Raw genomic sequence first — 19,304 nt, 5'->3', positions numbered from 1 at the left:
ACGGTTCGGTGCATGAATTTACACGGAGAATACACGGTATAAAAATAAATAAAAATTGCGTGCAAATTAATTAATGTAATGATACGCGGGTTCTGGGGACACCTAATCTGTAGCCCCGCCTTACCTCTGAAGATAGCTGAGCTCCGCCTATGTATGCATTTTTTTTAATCAGGTCGATGGTCCAGCAAGTGAGTCAGAGGTAGCAGCACTAAAGGACGAGTGGTGGCGACACACAAGAGTTCCCTACCGGCCTCTTTAAGATCGCAAGTTTGGGAAAACTTCAAGACTGTATGGCTGCAGCCTGGAGCCTCCCGTGTCATGCACGTCCTGCCTCGAAAACTTCGGTCTTCGAGTCAGTTACAGTAGTACAGGCAAGAGAGTGGTGGATAAGACGAGGACTGTGTGTCGGCGTTGTTCAGCAGTTGTCGGGTATGTGAGCAGAAATACATCTAACATGCTAATGGATATCCGACGCCATCACCCAGATGTGCCAATCACTGGAACAAGACAACAAAAAAACTGTCCAACTTCTCCTCCCTACAGTGCTTAACCAGTCTTTAGATACACATAGGGCCAAAAAAAAAAAAAATCACTGAAGCAATCGGAATTTACATGTCATCTTCAATGCGCCCGTATTCACTTGTATTTGCTATATGTACTCGAACCTCGTTACAACATGCCATCCCGTCCACGTATTTTTGTTTTGTTATTATTCTATGTAATTAAAAACTTTCAGCAAAAAAGTTAAAGGTGCTGTGGGTAGGATTGTGAAGATCCAGGACATAGCCAGAATTTGAACATCGACAACTTCTCAGTCCCTCCCTCCTTTCTGCTAAAGCCCAAACGGTCTCCTAAGCCCCTCCCCCCACAAGGGAGAATGAATGCGTGTGCATGAGCAGTGATTGACACGCAGTTAGACACCCCCCCGGCCCTGATTGGTGCATCTGAACAGGGAGTTGTGGATTTTTGCAAATCTCACTACAGGCTGTAGGTGGTGCCAGAGGAGCCAGATTTTTTGTTTTAAATTATCTGCTTCATGTAGTTCTACTGGAACATAGGGTCAGTTTCAGCAAATATGACAGAAAGTTAGTTTTATAAGGCTTAACTACTGCATCTTTAATAAAGTGTTTTTCCCCAAAATTTCAAACTACTAATAAAATTCTAAATGTTCGAGGTTTCCATAAAGCAGACATTTTTGCTTTTGCTCGCCGTTAACGGCACACACAACACTAACTGAAGCTCTGTGATTGAATGTTTCTTACCAAAATTCTTCTTTGGAGTCGTAGTTGACATCTCTCCAAAACTTTGATCATCTTTGATGTTGTATTATATTTTCTAACATAGTTGCTCATCTTTTGTACTGATGACTCAACCAGGAGTTTCATACCTTTTCCAGCCTTTAAAGTCCTCCAACTTCCAGTCACTTATAATTGCCTAAATAGAAAATTAATTTGGCTTTTACTTCCAAAATCCTGGACACCTGAAACAACTTATCCACACTGCAACTCTATTCCATGGAACAAAGTAGGAAAACACACATTGGACTATTTGTAAGCCGACATTGACATTAATACTATACGTGAGCTTCATTCTGTCTCTATTCGTCTCATTCCTTACTCCCCCTCACTTGCTCCCTCCCTCAGTCTTCCTCAAATACATGGACATGTTTACAACAATCTTTTTTAATGTTGCACACCTACACACTCTATTAGTGGCTCTACTTGCAAATAGAGCTACAGTAAAACTAAGGAGGAGGTTGCATTCCTCCTGCATGACGGCCTGTGGTTCTTAGACGCAGTCTGTCTGCACTGGGACAGAAAAAGACCTTCAAGGCCTGGAGAAAAAAAATGTGAAAAATGTGGCGCTCATTCAGCCCCCACTCCACACACATCCAGGGCCACAGGGTGTGTATGTGTGTGTGTGTGTGTGTGTGTGTGTGTGTGTGTGTGTTGCTGTAAAGGAACAAAGTGAGATATGATACCCATCTTTAGAAGCCTCTAATCAGGGAGAACAAAGCAAAGTAACGGACACTCAGCTGGAAGAAAAGGGACAGAGAGAGATAGATGTGGAGATGAGAGCGAGGACAGACAGACAGCAGAGGACAGAGAGGAAGGAGTGGGGACAGAGTTGAGAAGGATGGAGGAGAGGGAAGAGGAAAATTAAGGTAGAGAGGGGCACAGACCTTGGATTCCACACCATTATCATCTGCTGCATAGTGAGCATTCCATCTGTTCAACAGCTGGGCCACACACACACACACACACACACACACACACACACACACACACACACACACGGCAGAGAAGTCGTTGGGACATGCCTGAAATTGTGGTTGTCATGGTGAAGGTTCGGTTCCCATGGCCAGGGCCCTGATCGTTTAAAAAGGGGATTAGAGAGGGAGAGACAGACAGAGAGACTGGCACAGAGGAACAGAGAAGTAGCGTAAGAATGTGAAAGAGAGCAAATAAGTGCAGAAATATCTAAATTCCAAAATTAAACTCCACAACAGAGCGGAAGACATGCAAATAAAAACTGTGCTTAATGTCTTCCTGCAACAATCAGATTTTATTGGACTTGTAAATGAGGCATCCAATTTTCCTAATCAGGGTAAGGGTTTGGAAGTTTGGAAGAATCTGGTTAATACGGCTTGATTTCTGCAGGAGAAACCTGACTTTTGGCCATGTACAACGGTTTCTAAAGTATGCATGTGCATGAGAAGGACTACAGAAAGTAATTATATAGCAGTAATGCATAAGAAACACTATTCAAAACACTATTCGTGCGTCGTTGTGTCCAAAATAATGAAATACAAAGTCAAACTTAACCTGAAACTAAAATAAATAAGTCTCAGTATAAACACATGTAATTGCACTCTCCAATTCCCTGCCTTAACCTGATTTCTCTCAATAACTGGGTTTCATGTGTGCATGTAAACATAGACGGAGAGACACAGACAGACTTTGTCCACTGCAACCCTCTCACTGAGAAAAGAGATGAGCGCCTCAACTGCCAAGCGACACAAAAACTCTCTCCACTTTTCCAAGCAGAGCATGAATGTGTGTGTATGTATGCACGTATTTATATAAGTGTGTACGTGCTGGGTACAGCGCAGCCACCTGGCCAGGCAGCGAGGGATTATGGGGGATGAGTTTCACAGAACCCTGACCCCATTCGACCCTGCTCAGCCCAAAAAGTCTTGAGAGAGTCACTGCAGACAGAGTGGAAGACAAATTCACACTCAAACAGACAGCAGAAGCAGAAAGAGACTGACAGTGGCAGAGCAATGGAGAAAGGCTAACAAAGATACAGAGATAATAAAGACACAAGAGTAGGCAGAGAGATGCAGATTGATCAAGTCTATGTCCACACTACTGATAAAGTACACATTTATTTTAATACATTTTACCTCCTATCCACACCTTTATGACCAAAACAAGATCTTCCTTCACTCACTTAAGCGTTTTTTAAATAATTTTGATGTTTCTTTTGTTGCCAATTGTTAGAAAGCAATTTGCGCGGATGGAAAACATGAAATGGTTACATCATGTCCATTACAAAATGGAAAAACGATGTTAACTAAGGACCTTGTAAGCATAGGGACACTCGTCCCGCTCCTCTGTAGTCAATCCCCAAGCAGAGCACAAGCATTTACTGATGAGATATGAAGTTAGGACTCCCGTTTCATTCCCGTTATTTATTTTACAAAATTAACACCAACCAACTTTCCCATTGACCCTGTTGTTTAATGGGAACTGCAGTTTTTCAGTCACAGTTTTTCAGAACTTTCCATAGATCTCTCACTGCTACCAGCATCTCGCTTAAATGCCAAAAACCTTAGCTGTGTAAATAAGTGCATCTCCTAAAACCTTACAAAGCCCAGCCCAGTGATACACAATGTGAAAAAGTAAAGGGTGGTCTCAAAATTAGCCTAATATTGGTCTTAAAATACGCACGCAGAACCTTTGAATCCTCTCAAAATCTTTTTGAGCAGTAAGCCCCAGAAGCCTTGAGTTTGTGCACTTTGTCTACTTATAACTTAATTAGTCACATCAAACTCAGTTCTACCCTGAAGCAGTTGAAAGGACTTCAAATATTATGTAACCCAGTTCCGGTTAATACAGACGGTCGAGTGCTGTAGTTTGATAGTGTGTCATTTGTATCACAAGGTTCATTCAGCTGGATGGGGTAACGTCTGGTGTACTCATTGTGATTGGCGAGAACAACCTCCCCTTTTAATCCCACTAGTCCTGTTACATGATATCAGCGGGAAAGACATTCCTCGGCTGGTAAAGCCATCCCTTGTTCTCTCTCTGTTTTTTTGTACATACCCCTCTGTTGACTCTTTCATTTCCCAATTTTGTGTCCATCACTTCTCTTCTTTCCCATTTCCTTATCTCTTTCTTTCATTCTCTCTTCTAGTCTGTCTTTTCCACCCCACTGCCCTCCATCTTGCCCTACAAACATGGCCGTATTTGGTTTTGTGGGAAGGGGTTGGAGTTTGGGGGGAGGGAGGGGGGGGGATTATTGCCATGGCGATCCACATCAAAACAGTCCAGTAAGCTAAGGGTTGGAGTGTGACACACTCATTTTCACATCATTTCCAGTCCTGTTACTACAGTTACAGCAGGAAGAGCTGGAAGAGGGGTTTGCTGTTAATATAAGGGCTGAGTCATGACTCGGTCAAAGGTCACTAGAGCTAACGAGGATGACATCACCAAAACATTACAGGACATTGTGCTTTTATAAGCCTGTTTTTACCACCGCTATTATTCTGAAACTGTCAGTTAATTAGCACTGCTTCTTCATTAGCAGGAAACTCCAGCATGAATCTGACTTCCTACAATGTCTTGTTAATGGCCACCTGATGTGCTTTAATGCCAGCTTTACACTTTAAAACACATTCTTTCTCTACAAATTTAGCAAAAGGACATTATTCCTCTTACAAATTTAATGTTCAGTTCATAAACAATTAAACACGCTCTTGCTCAGTTCAATGCACTTAGCTTATGGAGGCTAATGTTAGCTCAATGTAGCAAACTTTAGATAGATACTGCTGTTGAGTCAGTTCACTTACTTAATGTCTCCTCTCTACTTGTGCTTCAGTGACACTAGATATTAGGGGTGCAAGATATATCGACTCAATATTGTTATCGCAATATCACGTTGTGCAATATTATATCGAGGGGTGCAAGATATATCGACTCAATATCGTTATTGCAATATATCGAAAGTGTCGCAAAAAGTATGCAATATTTTGTTTATTTTGTGGAGCGCTGCGTCCCGTCCGTTGGCTGTGTGGCTTAGTTGTGATTTAGAGCTCGCTTGAAACGCTATAATGATCATGTTTCATTGGCCAGTTACCGTGCCACATGCACATGTTAGTACACGTCAATGCACGGGGCCACTACGTGACAAATCCTATGGACCATACCACGTGACGTGTGTGTATATTTCGACAGAGTGACAGTGTAAGTGAAGAAATAGATAGAGACAACAAAACGGAACGAATCAGAGAAGAGAAAGTAAAGTTGTGTCCTTTCCTCTTTACTTATTTATTTTATACTGTACAACCAGTAAAACATGTCCTGTTCTGTAGACATGGTCCTTATTTATTTATTCATGTTGTACCAGTCCAGTATGACCGTCAGTTAAAATAACCCTTGTGTTGTAAGAAAACTTGTTTTATTTGTTAAGAATCTATTTTGATGCGTTTTCTCATAAGTTTAGTAATTTTACATGTTTAAAAATATCTAAATTAATATCGATATCGCAATATTCATAATCGATATCGCAATATCACATTTTGTCAATATGCAACCCTACTAGATATGTTTTAGCATTTAGCACAATTATCCTGTTATTGTCCCTTGTGGCCACATTGGTTTTCCACCTAAAGTTAGCTTTGTGTTAAAGGTGCTGCGAGAACATATTTACTTATTATGGTAAACTTCAATAAAAGATTTTAATTTATTTAAAATAAATAAATTATATATTATATATATTATAATAATTATAATTTAATTGCTCATAGTCTGCCAGGCATAGTAAGGTTTCCCTGGTAAATTCGTTCCTGTTCAGGTTAAACCTTGGTGGTATTGTAGTTGGTACCTTTTTTAATTATTAAAACCATCAGGAAAAGGAGGACAAACTGTACTTAAGAGGAGAAACTTATATTCTTAGATAAATATGCCAAAAGAAATGTTATTTCAAAGAAATGATATACAGTTTGATCTAGTCCAAAGTGAAGAATGTGCCCAGAACTGACACAAGATTACATTCCAGGAGTGTTTTCCTTATTTCAAAACATCCTTCTTAGTTGGCACATTGTCATTATGTTTGGCAATGAAGAAAAATCTTTAAAAATGTATTTGGTCTACATTCACTATGTCAACACTGAAGATATATGAAATGCTTTCCCTTATTTTTGTTGCTAAGAAGATTGTGTAACTGAAAATAACCTTTCAGGAATCCCTCAGTGAAAGTGCACTCCAGGAAAAAGCTAGTTCTAGATCATTTCAATTTAATTTAAATTTTTCCCTCTACATAATAGATGTTTCCACTGTTCTCATACATCAACAGCAGATCACTGTAATATCCACAATGTCCTAAAATCCCATTCAACAGAGCCAACATGGCGGACCCAGCAGTCACTGCACACATCTGGTTTCTCCTGAATTCACAGCACTCGGCACTGACGCAGAACCAAAGATGGAGGAGCTGAGGGTGCTGGCCCATCTGTTTCTGCTGAAACCCCAGTTTCTCTGAGTGAGAGACAGGATCTGCGGTGGTGATGATGGAGAGCCAAGATGGAGGAACAGAGGGGACGGGGCCCACATCTGTTTCTGCTCAGCAAGCAGCTCAGTTTTGAGGAAAACGGCCTGTAGAGCTGGCTTTACTGGGGAATGGACACAGTGCTCGCCAAGTCAGCCTGCTGCCTTACTGGCACTGGGGCAATAGCTACACACACAGCCGCCTACGCTTTGCCCTTGCTCTGTGTGTGTGTGTGTGTGTGTGTGTGTGTGTGTGTGTGTGTGTGTGTGTGTGTGTGTGTGTGTGTGTGTGTGTGTGCGTGACTGTGGTATTCTGGGTTGGACCATACTTGGATACGCCAGGCCAAGCAGCAACTTTGTCAGAATGTTTGTACTCTGCTTTTTAACTCTCTGTCTCTCTGTCTTTCCATCTCTCCCTGTGATGTAGGAGTTCTGTTTTCTTTTCTCTTTACAAACCTTCCATCCATCTCCCTCCTCTCTCGACTGGCCTTCAAATCTTACATGTCTCTCTTCTCTCTGTTTGCCCCCACTACCGCCCACCAATCCTCTGGACCCTCATGCTCTGATTGTTTTACAGGAAGCCCAGTCACGGGGTGTTTGTGTATGTGTGTGTCTGTGTGTTGATGTGTGTTGTGTGGTACTGTACATCTAGCTGACTCAGCCTGATCGCCAGCCCAGTACTGAGACCCTGGCAGACCAGAACAGACAACCGAGGACATGCTGATAGGCTCCTGTCTGTCATGTGTGTTTTTGTGGTTTGAGTACTACAGTACATGCCACATGAAACTAAGATACTCACAAGCTGAGCTGTCGGCCTTGCTTTCCTTTTCCTGCTTTGGCTATGTGTTCTATATCAGCCTGCTTTATATATGTGTGTGTGTGTGTGTGTGTGTGTGTGTGTGTGTGTGCTGTAAGAAGCTGTGCAGTCTCCCCCACTGCAATGCAGTCAAACACCACCTCTTCTCTGTGTGTGTGTGTGTGTGTGTGTGTGTGTGTTTTGCATTTGCAGATGTCCAGACTTGCACATGCGCTACACTCTATGAGAGTATGTGTGCAGGTGTAAATGCATTCGAGCGTGTGAGCAATAATACTGATTTGATCAAATCATCAATGACATATTTTTAACGGGTACATTTATCAAAAGCAAAACATGTTCTCACTTAAATCTATTGGTATCTAGTCATCTAGATAACAATGTAGTCAGCTGATATTTTGTGTTTTACTTGCTCGTTATTAGATGTCCATCTCAAAAACGTTACAAATTATTCTGCCTCCACCCCAATGCAATGAATTCTACAATACTTTTGCATCCTCATTACCCTTGATAAATTACAGACCTTGTGGTGAACAGTAGGGCTGCAACTTGTATTTTATTTTTTATTTTTTATTAATTCATCCGTCAATTATATTTTGCTTGTTGTTGTCAGTTAAATCAACTTATTGATTGATTATCTAATAGTCTCAAACAGTTTAAATAAGGAACTAGGATCCAGACTAACTAGCAAACATTATTTCTGAAAAGAGTTGTTGCTGCTGCATTTTTTCGATGCAGAACAAACAAAATCCCAGTGCTCTCTAATGTATCGATGTGGAGGCAGACATCTCAGTGACAGAAATCTTGTTCCAAAATGTTCAGAATTTTTTTATATGTAGGGTACAGGATCATTTGAGTCATGATCAAATTTTACAACATTCTCATAGATTTTTGGAAACAAACATTCCCACACCTGACCCAGATGTAATATTCCTCTGATCCGACACCATGCTGTGAGGGACTAAAGCACAGTTTTATGGGGAGGGTACATTTAAAGAAGAATTTGACAGTTACAGCGAGGGAAGAGATGAATTAATGTCTCTTGTCGTGTTTTTCTGTCATCACCTCTGCAGATAACCGTGTGTGTGTGTGTGTGTGTGTGTGTGTGTGTGTGTGTGTGTGTGTGTGTGTGTGTGTGTGTGTGTGTGTGTGTGTGTGTGTGTGTGTGTGTGCATAAATGAGTACTCTGCTCTATGTAATAACTCAAACATAAATACGTGTCAAAAGACATGTCATTAAAGTGGGACAGTACCACAAGTAAGTGTGTGTGCGCCCTCATGTCTTTGCACATGCACCTCTTTTGAGTATGTGTGTGTGTGTGTGTGTGTGTGTGTGTGTGTGTGTGTGTGTGTGTGTGTGTGTGTGTGCGATAAGGCTGAGCTGTGGTGTCTAAATATCGGAGCTCAAAGGTTTCCTTCATCTCAAGCAGAACTCTACAGGTATGTGACCCCTCCGTCTCTCCTCTCTTTCTCTCCCCGTGGCTCAGCCTTCTCCAACAAGGCCAGTATTGTAGCAAGGGTAAAACGATAGCGCTCAGGGACGCGTTCAGCTATGTGGTTACCCAGACAACCTCTCATACCCCCTTCCCCACCACTCTCTTCCCCCCACCCCCCAATCCCTTCACCTCAATGAGGCTGCATACATCCATTCATTTTTTTTTTTTTTTTGGGTGACTTCTCTGTGAGAAAAAAAGAGTGAGAGAAAGAGAGGAACGAAAGGTGTGTTTTATCTGGCCCGTTTGAATGCAGAGCGGCTGAGGTTGAAGAGGACAAAGACAGTCACACAGAGACAGAGAGAGAGGTCAGCGAGGACAGAAGTGAGTCCTTCACAAAGAGATATGAGCTGGTTTGGTTGCATATTGAGATATCCACTATTCTGAACATACTAGCAGCTGATTTTGCTTTTTTTGGATTTAGCATCTGTGCCGCGTGCTTTCTGGAAAGGAAAACATCCAAACTTACTGTGAACAATTGTTGCTGTTCATCAGCAGTGTGTGCCAGTCTCTCTAATTGCTTTGTGTGTGTGTGTGTGTGTCCTACCTTGTGTGTGTGTCTCTGGTTCACTGTTTCGTGGACTGCTGCGGAGTCGCCTCTCTGGCTTCTTCCCTCCTGGACTGCCGAGTCCGCCCCCTGACCCCACTGACCCAAGCGATGGGGCGTGTGATTTGTTGCTGCATCACAAATAAAGTTACAACAGTGTCAGACACAGAAGAAGAAAAAAATCATGCAAGCCAAAACTTATGAAATATGAATCCATATTTGCGACCAGGAACAGTTTTGACCGCAGTGAATGACCACTTGAGTTGTTATTGAACTACATTCTCAACACTTGATGGCCACAGAAGCAGTATGGTCACCTGTATCCGTTGTGTGCTGGCCCCAGGCTACCCTTATAGAGCGTGGAGGGAGGGGAATTAAGTCGGTTCTGTCGCTCTAGTTGTCTCTGTTCCTTTATCTTTTTGGGCTGGGGCTTACTGTACGTCTCCTCTCTGCCTATGTAGTTAGACATCCCATAAACTGGGATGATTTCTGAGGTAGAGGAGATGAAAGAAGAGAAGAACATTCATGTCAGAGTAAATATTTGTACAAAGAATATTTTTAATTGGATCCATAATTTAATTTGTAACTTCACATCAATCCCCTGATTTCTTTGGCAGTAGAATTAAGTCCAGTCAGCATGTCAGTACCTGGATCGCCATACATGGGGGGAAGGTGGTGCTGGTAGTACTGGTGGGGGGGCAGCTCCCCAGGGCTGACAGGGGGGTAGAACGAGTGAGAGTTGGGGATGAAGTGAGGGTGAGCCAGGTATGGGGGCAGGTGGTGTGTGGGGGAGAGGGCCGGAGAGTAGGAGGGAGGGTAGCATTCTGGAGACTGGGGGGTCACCACCACCCGGCGGACCCCTGTGTTATCCTCCAGCACCTGTAGGAGAGAGAGAAGAAGCGACAGGGAGGTGAGTGTAAGAGAGGGGTAAAAATATGTTTCAGGAAGTCACAGTTCACAGTTAACAATACATTTGGAAATTTTGCACACAGCTCCAAAATGGCATTTGTACCCACAAATCACATGAAGTCAGTAAAGTGCACACAGTGTGTGATTGCTTTATACGTTGTCGGGTGGAGGGTTCCCTGGATAGTGCTCGCTCAAAGTGGTTCATGGAATCAGTTTGTATTTTATTACTTAGTTTCAATTTGGCATCTGGTACATGACATCAAAACGTCATTTGAATCAAGAGGCTAAAGTACAGATTATCAATTAGAGAAGTGTAGACTCCTCTAGTTTCTACATGTGATTTATGCTGATATAAAATAAAGGAATAGTTTAACAGGCGCAAACAGGGATCAATCTTATCGTCCAACTGTTGGCGAGAAAGAGAATAAGCATGTTTCTGAAATTGTCAAACTAGTCCTTTAATATTCTAATATTCTTTATATCTATTTTTAAAGATATATTAAAGATTAAAAGGTCCTAGAGCACCTGCTCTTACAAAATGATGCTGTCAATCATTTGTGCAAGAGCAGGTGCCCTGTCTGTCGAATGGTGGCTATATAATAAAGGAATGAATGGCATAATCTATTTAACAAGTGAGACATTGTGCTAACAGGATGCTATGGTCCTTTAGGGGGTGAAAACAAGTGCTGCAATGTTGTCATCAGATGGTCTGCAGATTCCAATAACAACAAGTTTCAAAAGGAGTGCCTCAAATTAACATAGATTCCATACATCTATTCACTTTCACGGTCTAGGACACACACACACACACACACACACACACACACACACACACACACACACACACACACACACACACACACACATACACACACACCCCAACTATTCAGACACTTTCACAGGCCTGCATTCCACACACAGACACTCCAACTATTCAGACACTTTCACAGACCAGCATTCCAAGCAGAGAGCAAACACACACACTCCCTGCAGAGAGAAGAAATCATCTGCTGGTCTCTAACAACAACAACAACAACAACAACAACAACACACATGCACACACACACACACACACACACACACACACACACACACACACACACACTTCCAAAAAAAAACCACACACACACTGAGAAGCAAGAGACTCAGTGCCAGAATTCGATAGACAGAAAGAGAGAGAGTATTAAAGAGGGTCAGGATGGGAGGAAGAGGGTTACAGAACTAATCCGAGTGAGAGAGGGGCAGAAGAAGAAGAGGAGGAGGAGGAGAAAGAAGAGGAGGCCCTCCATCAGCCCCTCAACCCCCTCCTCTGCTGCCGAGGAGAAAAACAGAGTTTTTACAGGAAAACAAGGGCAAAGTCCCGACATGAGTACATGTGGATCCGACCTACAAACCCACGCAACATTTACTGGCAAGGGGACACACACACACACACACACACACACACACACACACACACACACATTCCGAATAATACAAACTGGAAGGGCAGGGACAAATATGCATGCTCATGTGCACACACCCACCCACCATCACAATGTAGCCATTAGCACAAACCACTGAGAACACACACACACACACCCACACACACACATGCAAAATCCATCTGTCAATGCACTACTTTCCATCACCGCAGTGCTCTTTCTTCATCCATCCCTTCTTTCACCCCTCACCCCCAAAAGCCTACCCACCCAGTGCCTGTCTCCCCTATCAGGCTTATTTATGTAAGAGTGACAGTGTTTCCCGCTCACACTTGGACCAGTCCCTACTCACACATTAGTGGACACACACACATGCAAACACAAACACACACCCACGGTGAGCCAATGACCTGACTTCCATTGGCATTGGAACACAATCCGACCACATGCAGACCACAGCTGTATTTGTAACACTATACTTGTGAGGACAGACTATTGACTCGTTGACTTGATGATTCAATAACCTTTAACCCCTCCACAGCAGTAACACGGCAAACCCAACATTTACTCAATTCATGGCAAACTTATTTTTAAAAGCCCACTGACACAATCCTCACTCTGGGAGATTTTTCTCATCTTATTGTTCTTGTTAGGACATCCAATACAGAAGACACACTCACACTCATCACTCACACACACCCCGTGCATGCTTTCTGTGTGGTTTGATGTGCACAAGCTCTTCACAAATAGTCTGACTTCCATCTAGGGCTGGGCAATATTTCAATATTGTGATATGAGACCAGATATCGTCTTAGATTTTGAAGAACTGTACTATAGTTACATGGTTAGTTTAGTCTTTTCCTGGTTTCAAAGGCTGCATTACAGTAAATTGGTGTCATTTTCTGAATTTACCAGACTGTTCTAGCTGTTCTATTACTTGCCTTTAACCACATAGTCATTACTGATGATTATTTATCTAAAATCTAAATGTGGAAGATATTTTGTGAAAGCACCAATTGTCAACCTTACAATATCGACATCGAGGTGTTTGAGTTAATTTTCTCCATATCGCCCAGCCCTACTTTCATCATCTTAAAAATGACCCTTTTGATCCACTTCTGATAGTTGTATAGTCAAAAATAGGGCTGCAACTAACGATTATTTTAATAATCGATTAATCTGTCGATTATTTTTTCGATTAATCGATGAATCGGATAAAAAAAATAAATTAAAAAAAACATTAATTTACATCAACTCAATACATACTTACATACATGTTGTTTTAGTTAATAGTTGTGTAAAGGTAAGTAACCCAAAGAGCAGATACACACACACACACACACACACACTTGAAGCTTATTCATTACATTATTACCATCATTGTAGTAATTGCAAGTTAAGTTCATTTGTACACCACATTTAAACACAGCTTAAGATGACCAAGTGCTATAAAAGAACTTTAAAATTAAATTTAAAAAGTACAACACACACAAATACTAAGTCAACAATAACTGATATGGGACAAAGCAGAGAATATATACATGACAATAGATTGAAAAATTAATGGGCCAAAAAAGGCGAGTGAATAAAAACGTGTCTTTAGACCTGCCTGCTTTACTACTGTTATTAACGAGCTAACGTTAGCTTGTCATGCTTGTGAAGCTGGATAACGAGTAAACACCACACCAGCACCAGAAGAGGGACGTTACGTTCCTCACTTCAAAACGGAACAAAAGTAGGATTGTGTAGTGACTTTACCCTGCTGTTGAACTCCCTTCCTCCTCATCAAGGACTCCAACATGTTTACGTTTTAGGTGCTGAATCGTCACCGTGGTGCGCCCGTGCCATGCCGTGTTGCTTTTGCTTATCTTGCAATTAACACATTTCGATTTATTTAGTGTGAAATGCCCACACCTTGGATGACTTAGGTCGTACTGATTTCTCTGCCTGCGCCGTGTGTTTCAGAACGACGTTAAGGGTCTCTCCGGTCTCTCTCCGTATTTCCTCTACTCCGCTCTGCTCTTTTTTCTTTTCTTTCGCTCCGCGCCGCTCCGCACGGCACTCAACTGAATTGCTTTTATCTCTGCGACTGAGTGGCGTGTCGCGCGACATAACGAATCGATAATGAAATTCGTTGCCAACTTTTTTAATAATCGAATTTTAGCGACTTTATCGATTAGTTGTTGCAGCCCTAGTCAAAAATAAACACTACAACTTAAAGTCTAACAGCTTGGCCTGCTGTTCTCTGCATTTGCTGCAAATCTCTCATGTCGCACAATCATACTTGCAATGCTACGATTGTTGGGCTGTAAATACATAATTTTGCTTTCATTTTCCTTAACTGCATTTCAGGAATTTTACAGAAACAAGCATCGGTACGTTGAAACAAACCAGAATGCAGGCTGCTTAATTGGCACCAGTGAACTTGACAAAAAAATTAAATACTGAATATATTTTCCTTGGAAAGATGTTAAATTATGGCTTTTTATACCCATTACTTACTTGTTACTAATAAAAATAGGGCTCAGAGTCAACATTAGATCACATGATGGCATATGATGGCCTTGTTTTTTCTTTGTTGGTCTCCCTCTATGTTGGACTGAAACTCTCCAACAAAACACAAATGTTTTATGTTCACGTGATGAACATAAAAACATGTTTGAGAGGACCAGACTGAGATAAAAACACACACAAACACAAAACTAACCTGTGAGATGTATCCTGGGGGTACGTGGATGGGGGGGATTGACCCATTCGGGGACATCATGGGAACCTCAGCAGGACCTGCAGGGGAGGAGAATAATTCTTCATTTCACCAGGCAGCTGAAGTAAATTCTACATGTGTCAATCAACAGTGCACCTGCTGGGACACAAACAGCCACACACACTGAGGGGCAGGCCAGTGTGAAGTGTGACACATATGTCGAAATGCCCTTTCTTCCAGTGAATCAACTTGTACCAAAAGGTAAGCCCTTATATCTGGCAAACAGACGTAAAGGTCTTGAAGATGCTGATGGATGTAACAAAAAAGAAAACCTCAGCTCTGAAGGAGAGGCAAGAAAATCTAATAGAATTAGCAGATTGAAAATGATGTTGACTTTTCCACAATCCATGCCTGCCCCCCCCCCCCCCCCCTCCCCCTCCACACACACACACACACACACACACACAATATGTCTCCAACTCGCTCTTCCTCCGCCTCTCTGTGATGGAGGTCTGCGGCTGGTAAAGTCATTGGGACCCCGTTGGGACAGCTGGAGGCAGACTTGGCTTGTAGAATAAATCACACCACGCACACACTCACACACTAACACCATTACTACCTACAAACACAAGTATGTAGGGCTGCAACTAACAATTATTTTCCTTTTTGAATAATCTGTCGATCATTTTATCAATTAATCGACTAGTTGTTTGGTCTATAAAATGTCAGAAAATGAAAATCAGTCAGAACATTTCGATCAGTGTTTTCCAAAGCCCAAGATGCCGTCCTCGAATGTCTTGTTTTGTCCACAACTCAAAGATATTCAGTTTACTGTCATAGAGGAATGAAAAAACTAGAAAATAATCACATTTAAGAAGCTGGAATCAGAGCATTTTGTTTCATAAAAAATGACTCAAAGCGATTAATCGATTAATCTTTGCAGCTCTACAAGTATGATATAATAGTTTCGGTCAAATGTCAGTTGAATATTTTAAACCTGATTTCCTTTAAAAAGGGTCATTTCATCCAAATTACAGAAAACCCCAACATATTTTCTCACTTGGCTCTTTCCCTCCATTCATCTATTACTCACATCCTTCAGTCCCTCTTTTCATTTAGAAATATTACTCACTTCATCCTTTCCTACTTCATACTTACTTATTTCCCTAATTCATTCTCTCCCCCTTTTTTCTCCTCTCTCTCGTCACCTTTTCTAAATCATCCCCTCTTTCCTTCCATCCCTCCATCTCTCACCCACCTCCCTGACCTCTTACCAACCAAACAAACAGGTAACAGTATAGCAAACACACACACCTACGCACACACAAACACAACCTGAGCAAAGTGTGCAGTGTGTGTGTGTGTGTGTGTGTGTGTGTGTGTGTGTGTGTGTGTGTAGTGAGTAGGTCACAGGTATGAAGAGACAGACCTCTTTCAGTCCTGTCTGCTCCCCTACCATGGAGACTATGAAAGTCCTCATTGAGTAGAAGGTCATAACATGGGGAGAACACACACACACACACACACACACACACACACAAAAACAGAGCTCCTCTAAACCGCTTTCCATCACTGCTCATAGCACACTTTACCTCTTGCGCACACCCTGTCCCAAATACACACTTTCTCAACGTGTCTCAGTCACCCCCTCTCAGACACACACACACACACACACACACACACTCTCTCTCTTGACAAACAGACGTGTGTTTGGACAGTCTCTGCTGCCTCTGTGTTCTTCACTCAGCAAACAGCAGCATTCCTCTGCTCTCACACACACTGAACATTCCCATCCCTGGCCCCCAGGACTGGACCCAACAGGCTCAACTACCCCCCAACCCCTCCCCAAAATACAAGACCCTCTTTGTCCTGCTACCCTTCTCACACACACACACACACACACACACTGCTGTAAGTCATATAGTATTAGACTGTTTGCCATTTAGAATAGCTCAGGGTAATCAAGCAGATGAACGTGTGTACTCAAGTGGTTGTTATTGTGCCCATGTGTGTGCAAAAGTGAATGTGGTCTATGAGCCACACTGCGGTAACGTCACTCTCTGGTCTTGCCTCCAGCTTTGCCCTTTAAGCACCACAAACACAGTCACGACTTCCTCTGCCTAATCCTGCTGGAATCCCAGACAACACAGCCCCCCCCCCCAACCTTCTCATCTTCCATCTGTTGCTTCTTCCGCTTCCGACTACCGGAGAGGTCAAGTCAGAGATCAGTTATGACGTCATATCCTGCATGTGGGATGACATCACTGTATTACCTGAGCAACTATAGGGCATAAGCATGTAAGCGTGTAATCTGGCCATTTGAGAGGTATCAAGGGGGTATCCTGTTCCGGTTGATAATTTGAAATAGCTTCCAAAAACAAACGAGACCAGTGTTTCTCATAATTACAATAGGACCACGTACCCCATGAACCTGCTCGGCCCTCTCATTCAGTACCTACATGCAATTCTCAAACAACAAATAGTATAAGTGGGTGATAATTTAATATTATTACTAATATTAACTACTAACTAACTTTCAGTGATATCATAGCATGATGACGAAATCATATTGTTTTATCTTTTACAAAATTCTACTGTCTAAATGTATGCCTCTAAGCAAACTGAAATGAAAAGAGTTATTGAAGGTTTTGTTTTACACATTCAAAAAACCTTTTTCAAAAGTATCAGTAATGTAACAGTGATTTTTTTTGCTATATCGATTGGAAAAAATTAAGATTTAGTACAACCACAATGCCTGCACTAACACCTAACAGTAAATACATGGTAATTAATCAATGATTATCAATAACTTTAGCTCAGTATGTGCAAGAGGAACAACAGATTTCCTGTGAAATCCAATCAGGTGGTTCAAAATGTAAAATGCTATGCAAAGGCAGTTTTGCCAGCTGCTTAGTTATCAATGTATATTTTCTATATTTATACTAATGTAACAGTGTTAATGTTGTGATAGATTACCAATGTTAAAATGCTACTTATACCAGCTTAAATTTATGATTTTTTTGGGGGCATTTTAGGCTTTAATTGACAAGACAGATGAAGACATGAAAGTGGAGAGGGGGGGGGAATGACATGCAGCAAAGGGCCGCAGGTCGGAGTCGAATCCGAGCCTGCTGCATCGAGGAGAAAACCTCTATATATGGGCGCCCTAAATTTATGATTTTTATCCAAGGTTTCACTCTCATTTCTGTTATCTAGTTAAAAAAGTACAGTGCACTTAAAGGGTAACTACCGTTTTTTTCCAACCCTATTTTCCTATGTTTTTGTGTCTAAGCGTCTTTGACATTGGTCCAGTATTAAGCGAGATCGCTGCAGTCAGCAGATAAGATGTAAGTTAATAGGGCAATTGTGCAGCTTGTATTTACCTTCACAAAAGTGCTCGTTTTGCCACTGACAGGCTCAGATTAATATTCTGTGTGTCTGACACATCCAAACTGTAGGGGGACCAAAGAGGAAAAGTGCTTTGGTGTTGCTTTAAAGCAGCCATATTACGCTCATTTTCAGGTTCATAATTGTATTTTAAGGTTGTACCAGAATAGGTTTACATGGTTTAATTTTCAAAAAACACCATATTTTTGTTGTACTGCAGTGCTCTCTCTCACTGCTGCAGATCCTCTTTTCAGCTGGTCTCTGTTTTAGCTACAGAGTGAGACCTCTTTTCTTCTTCTTCTTCTGTACTATCTTTGATTACACTTGCACATGCCCAGTAGCTCAGATGTAGATCATGTCAGCTAGCTAGCTCCATAGACAGTAAAAGAAAGGCTGTTTCTACAACTTCAGTCAGTTACAAGGCAGGATTAGCTAGGAGACTTCTAAATGAGGGCGCACATTTAAGTAGTTCTTTTGTAGATTATGGTGAACTTGTGTGTGTTGTAGCAGTGCTTTGCTATTGAGAACGAGGTAGCATGCTAGCGTTAGCATTAGCATGCTAACGCTACGAGCTAATGGTCGCGGTTAGCCTGCTCGTTTCGGCTTGTGACGTCACAAGCCGTGCCGATTTTGAACAGCTCACCCAGAGACTGAAGGCAGGACACATTCAGAAACTGTATCTCACTCTGAACAGCATGGATGGATTTTTTTCAAAGTTTGTATGTGTGTGGAAACACCAGAGACACAACATAACACCCCAAATCCCAGAAAAAGTGATTTTTTCATAATATGGGCACTTTAAAGGGGCGCTATGCAGTTTTGGCCATTTCTTCGCTGTTTTCTCGCTTTTTGCTCCCAGGTTTCTCTATAGAGCTCCCCCTACAGCTTTCGGAATAGATATTTGGCAGCTCCTATGTTTACTTGTGTCTGACTCCTCGCTCGGTCAGTCTCAGGGCTCCAGACTGCGACCAAATGGTCGCATTTTGCGACCAAAATTTGAGAGTGTGCGACTGCCCCCTTTTTTTACACGTTAAATTGTACCGACATTTCGGTACCTGAGAGCGCGTAAGCTCAAGCTTATCTGTCCTCTCTGAAAATTGACAGAGAGCGGAGCTCTGACACAAACACACACACACACACTCGCATAGCTGTGGACGGTGCAAACTACGTCGGCTCTGCAGTTTTGTTGAAGTCACAGTGAGTCACGGAGATGCCGATGAAGTGGTTTCAAGTGTAGTTACAGTTTTCAAAACTTCATGC

General features: G+C 42.0%; 1 protein-coding gene across 4 annotated transcripts in view; it reads right to left on the bottom strand.

The window, feature by feature from the left end:
* The window catches only part of fndc3ba (fibronectin type III domain containing 3Ba), a 112,542-nt gene that overhangs the window by 48,409 nt on the left and 44,829 nt on the right, over nt 1-19,304 (bottom strand). For all 4 annotated transcript variants that reach the window (XM_031310037.2, XM_031310038.2, XM_035994821.1 and 1 more), the window contains exons 4-7: nt 14,661-14,737; nt 10,271-10,502; nt 9,941-10,112; nt 9,624-9,754 (exon numbers count right to left, since the gene is read on the bottom strand). In XM_031310037.2, the coding sequence (XP_031165897.1) occupies nt 9,624-9,754; nt 9,941-10,112; nt 10,271-10,502; nt 14,661-14,737 (612 nt within the window). The remainder of the gene's footprint in view (nt 1-9,623; nt 9,755-9,940; nt 10,113-10,270; nt 10,503-14,660; nt 14,738-19,304) is intronic.

Source organism: Sander lucioperca, chromosome 18 (assembly GCF_008315115.2).
Source record: "Sander lucioperca isolate FBNREF2018 chromosome 18, SLUC_FBN_1.2, whole genome shotgun sequence".
Taxonomy (NCBI): domain Eukaryota; kingdom Metazoa; phylum Chordata; class Actinopteri; order Perciformes; family Percidae; genus Sander; species Sander lucioperca.
The sequence above is the reverse complement of the archived record's forward strand: the minus strand, read 5'-3'. Positions and strand labels throughout refer to the sequence as shown.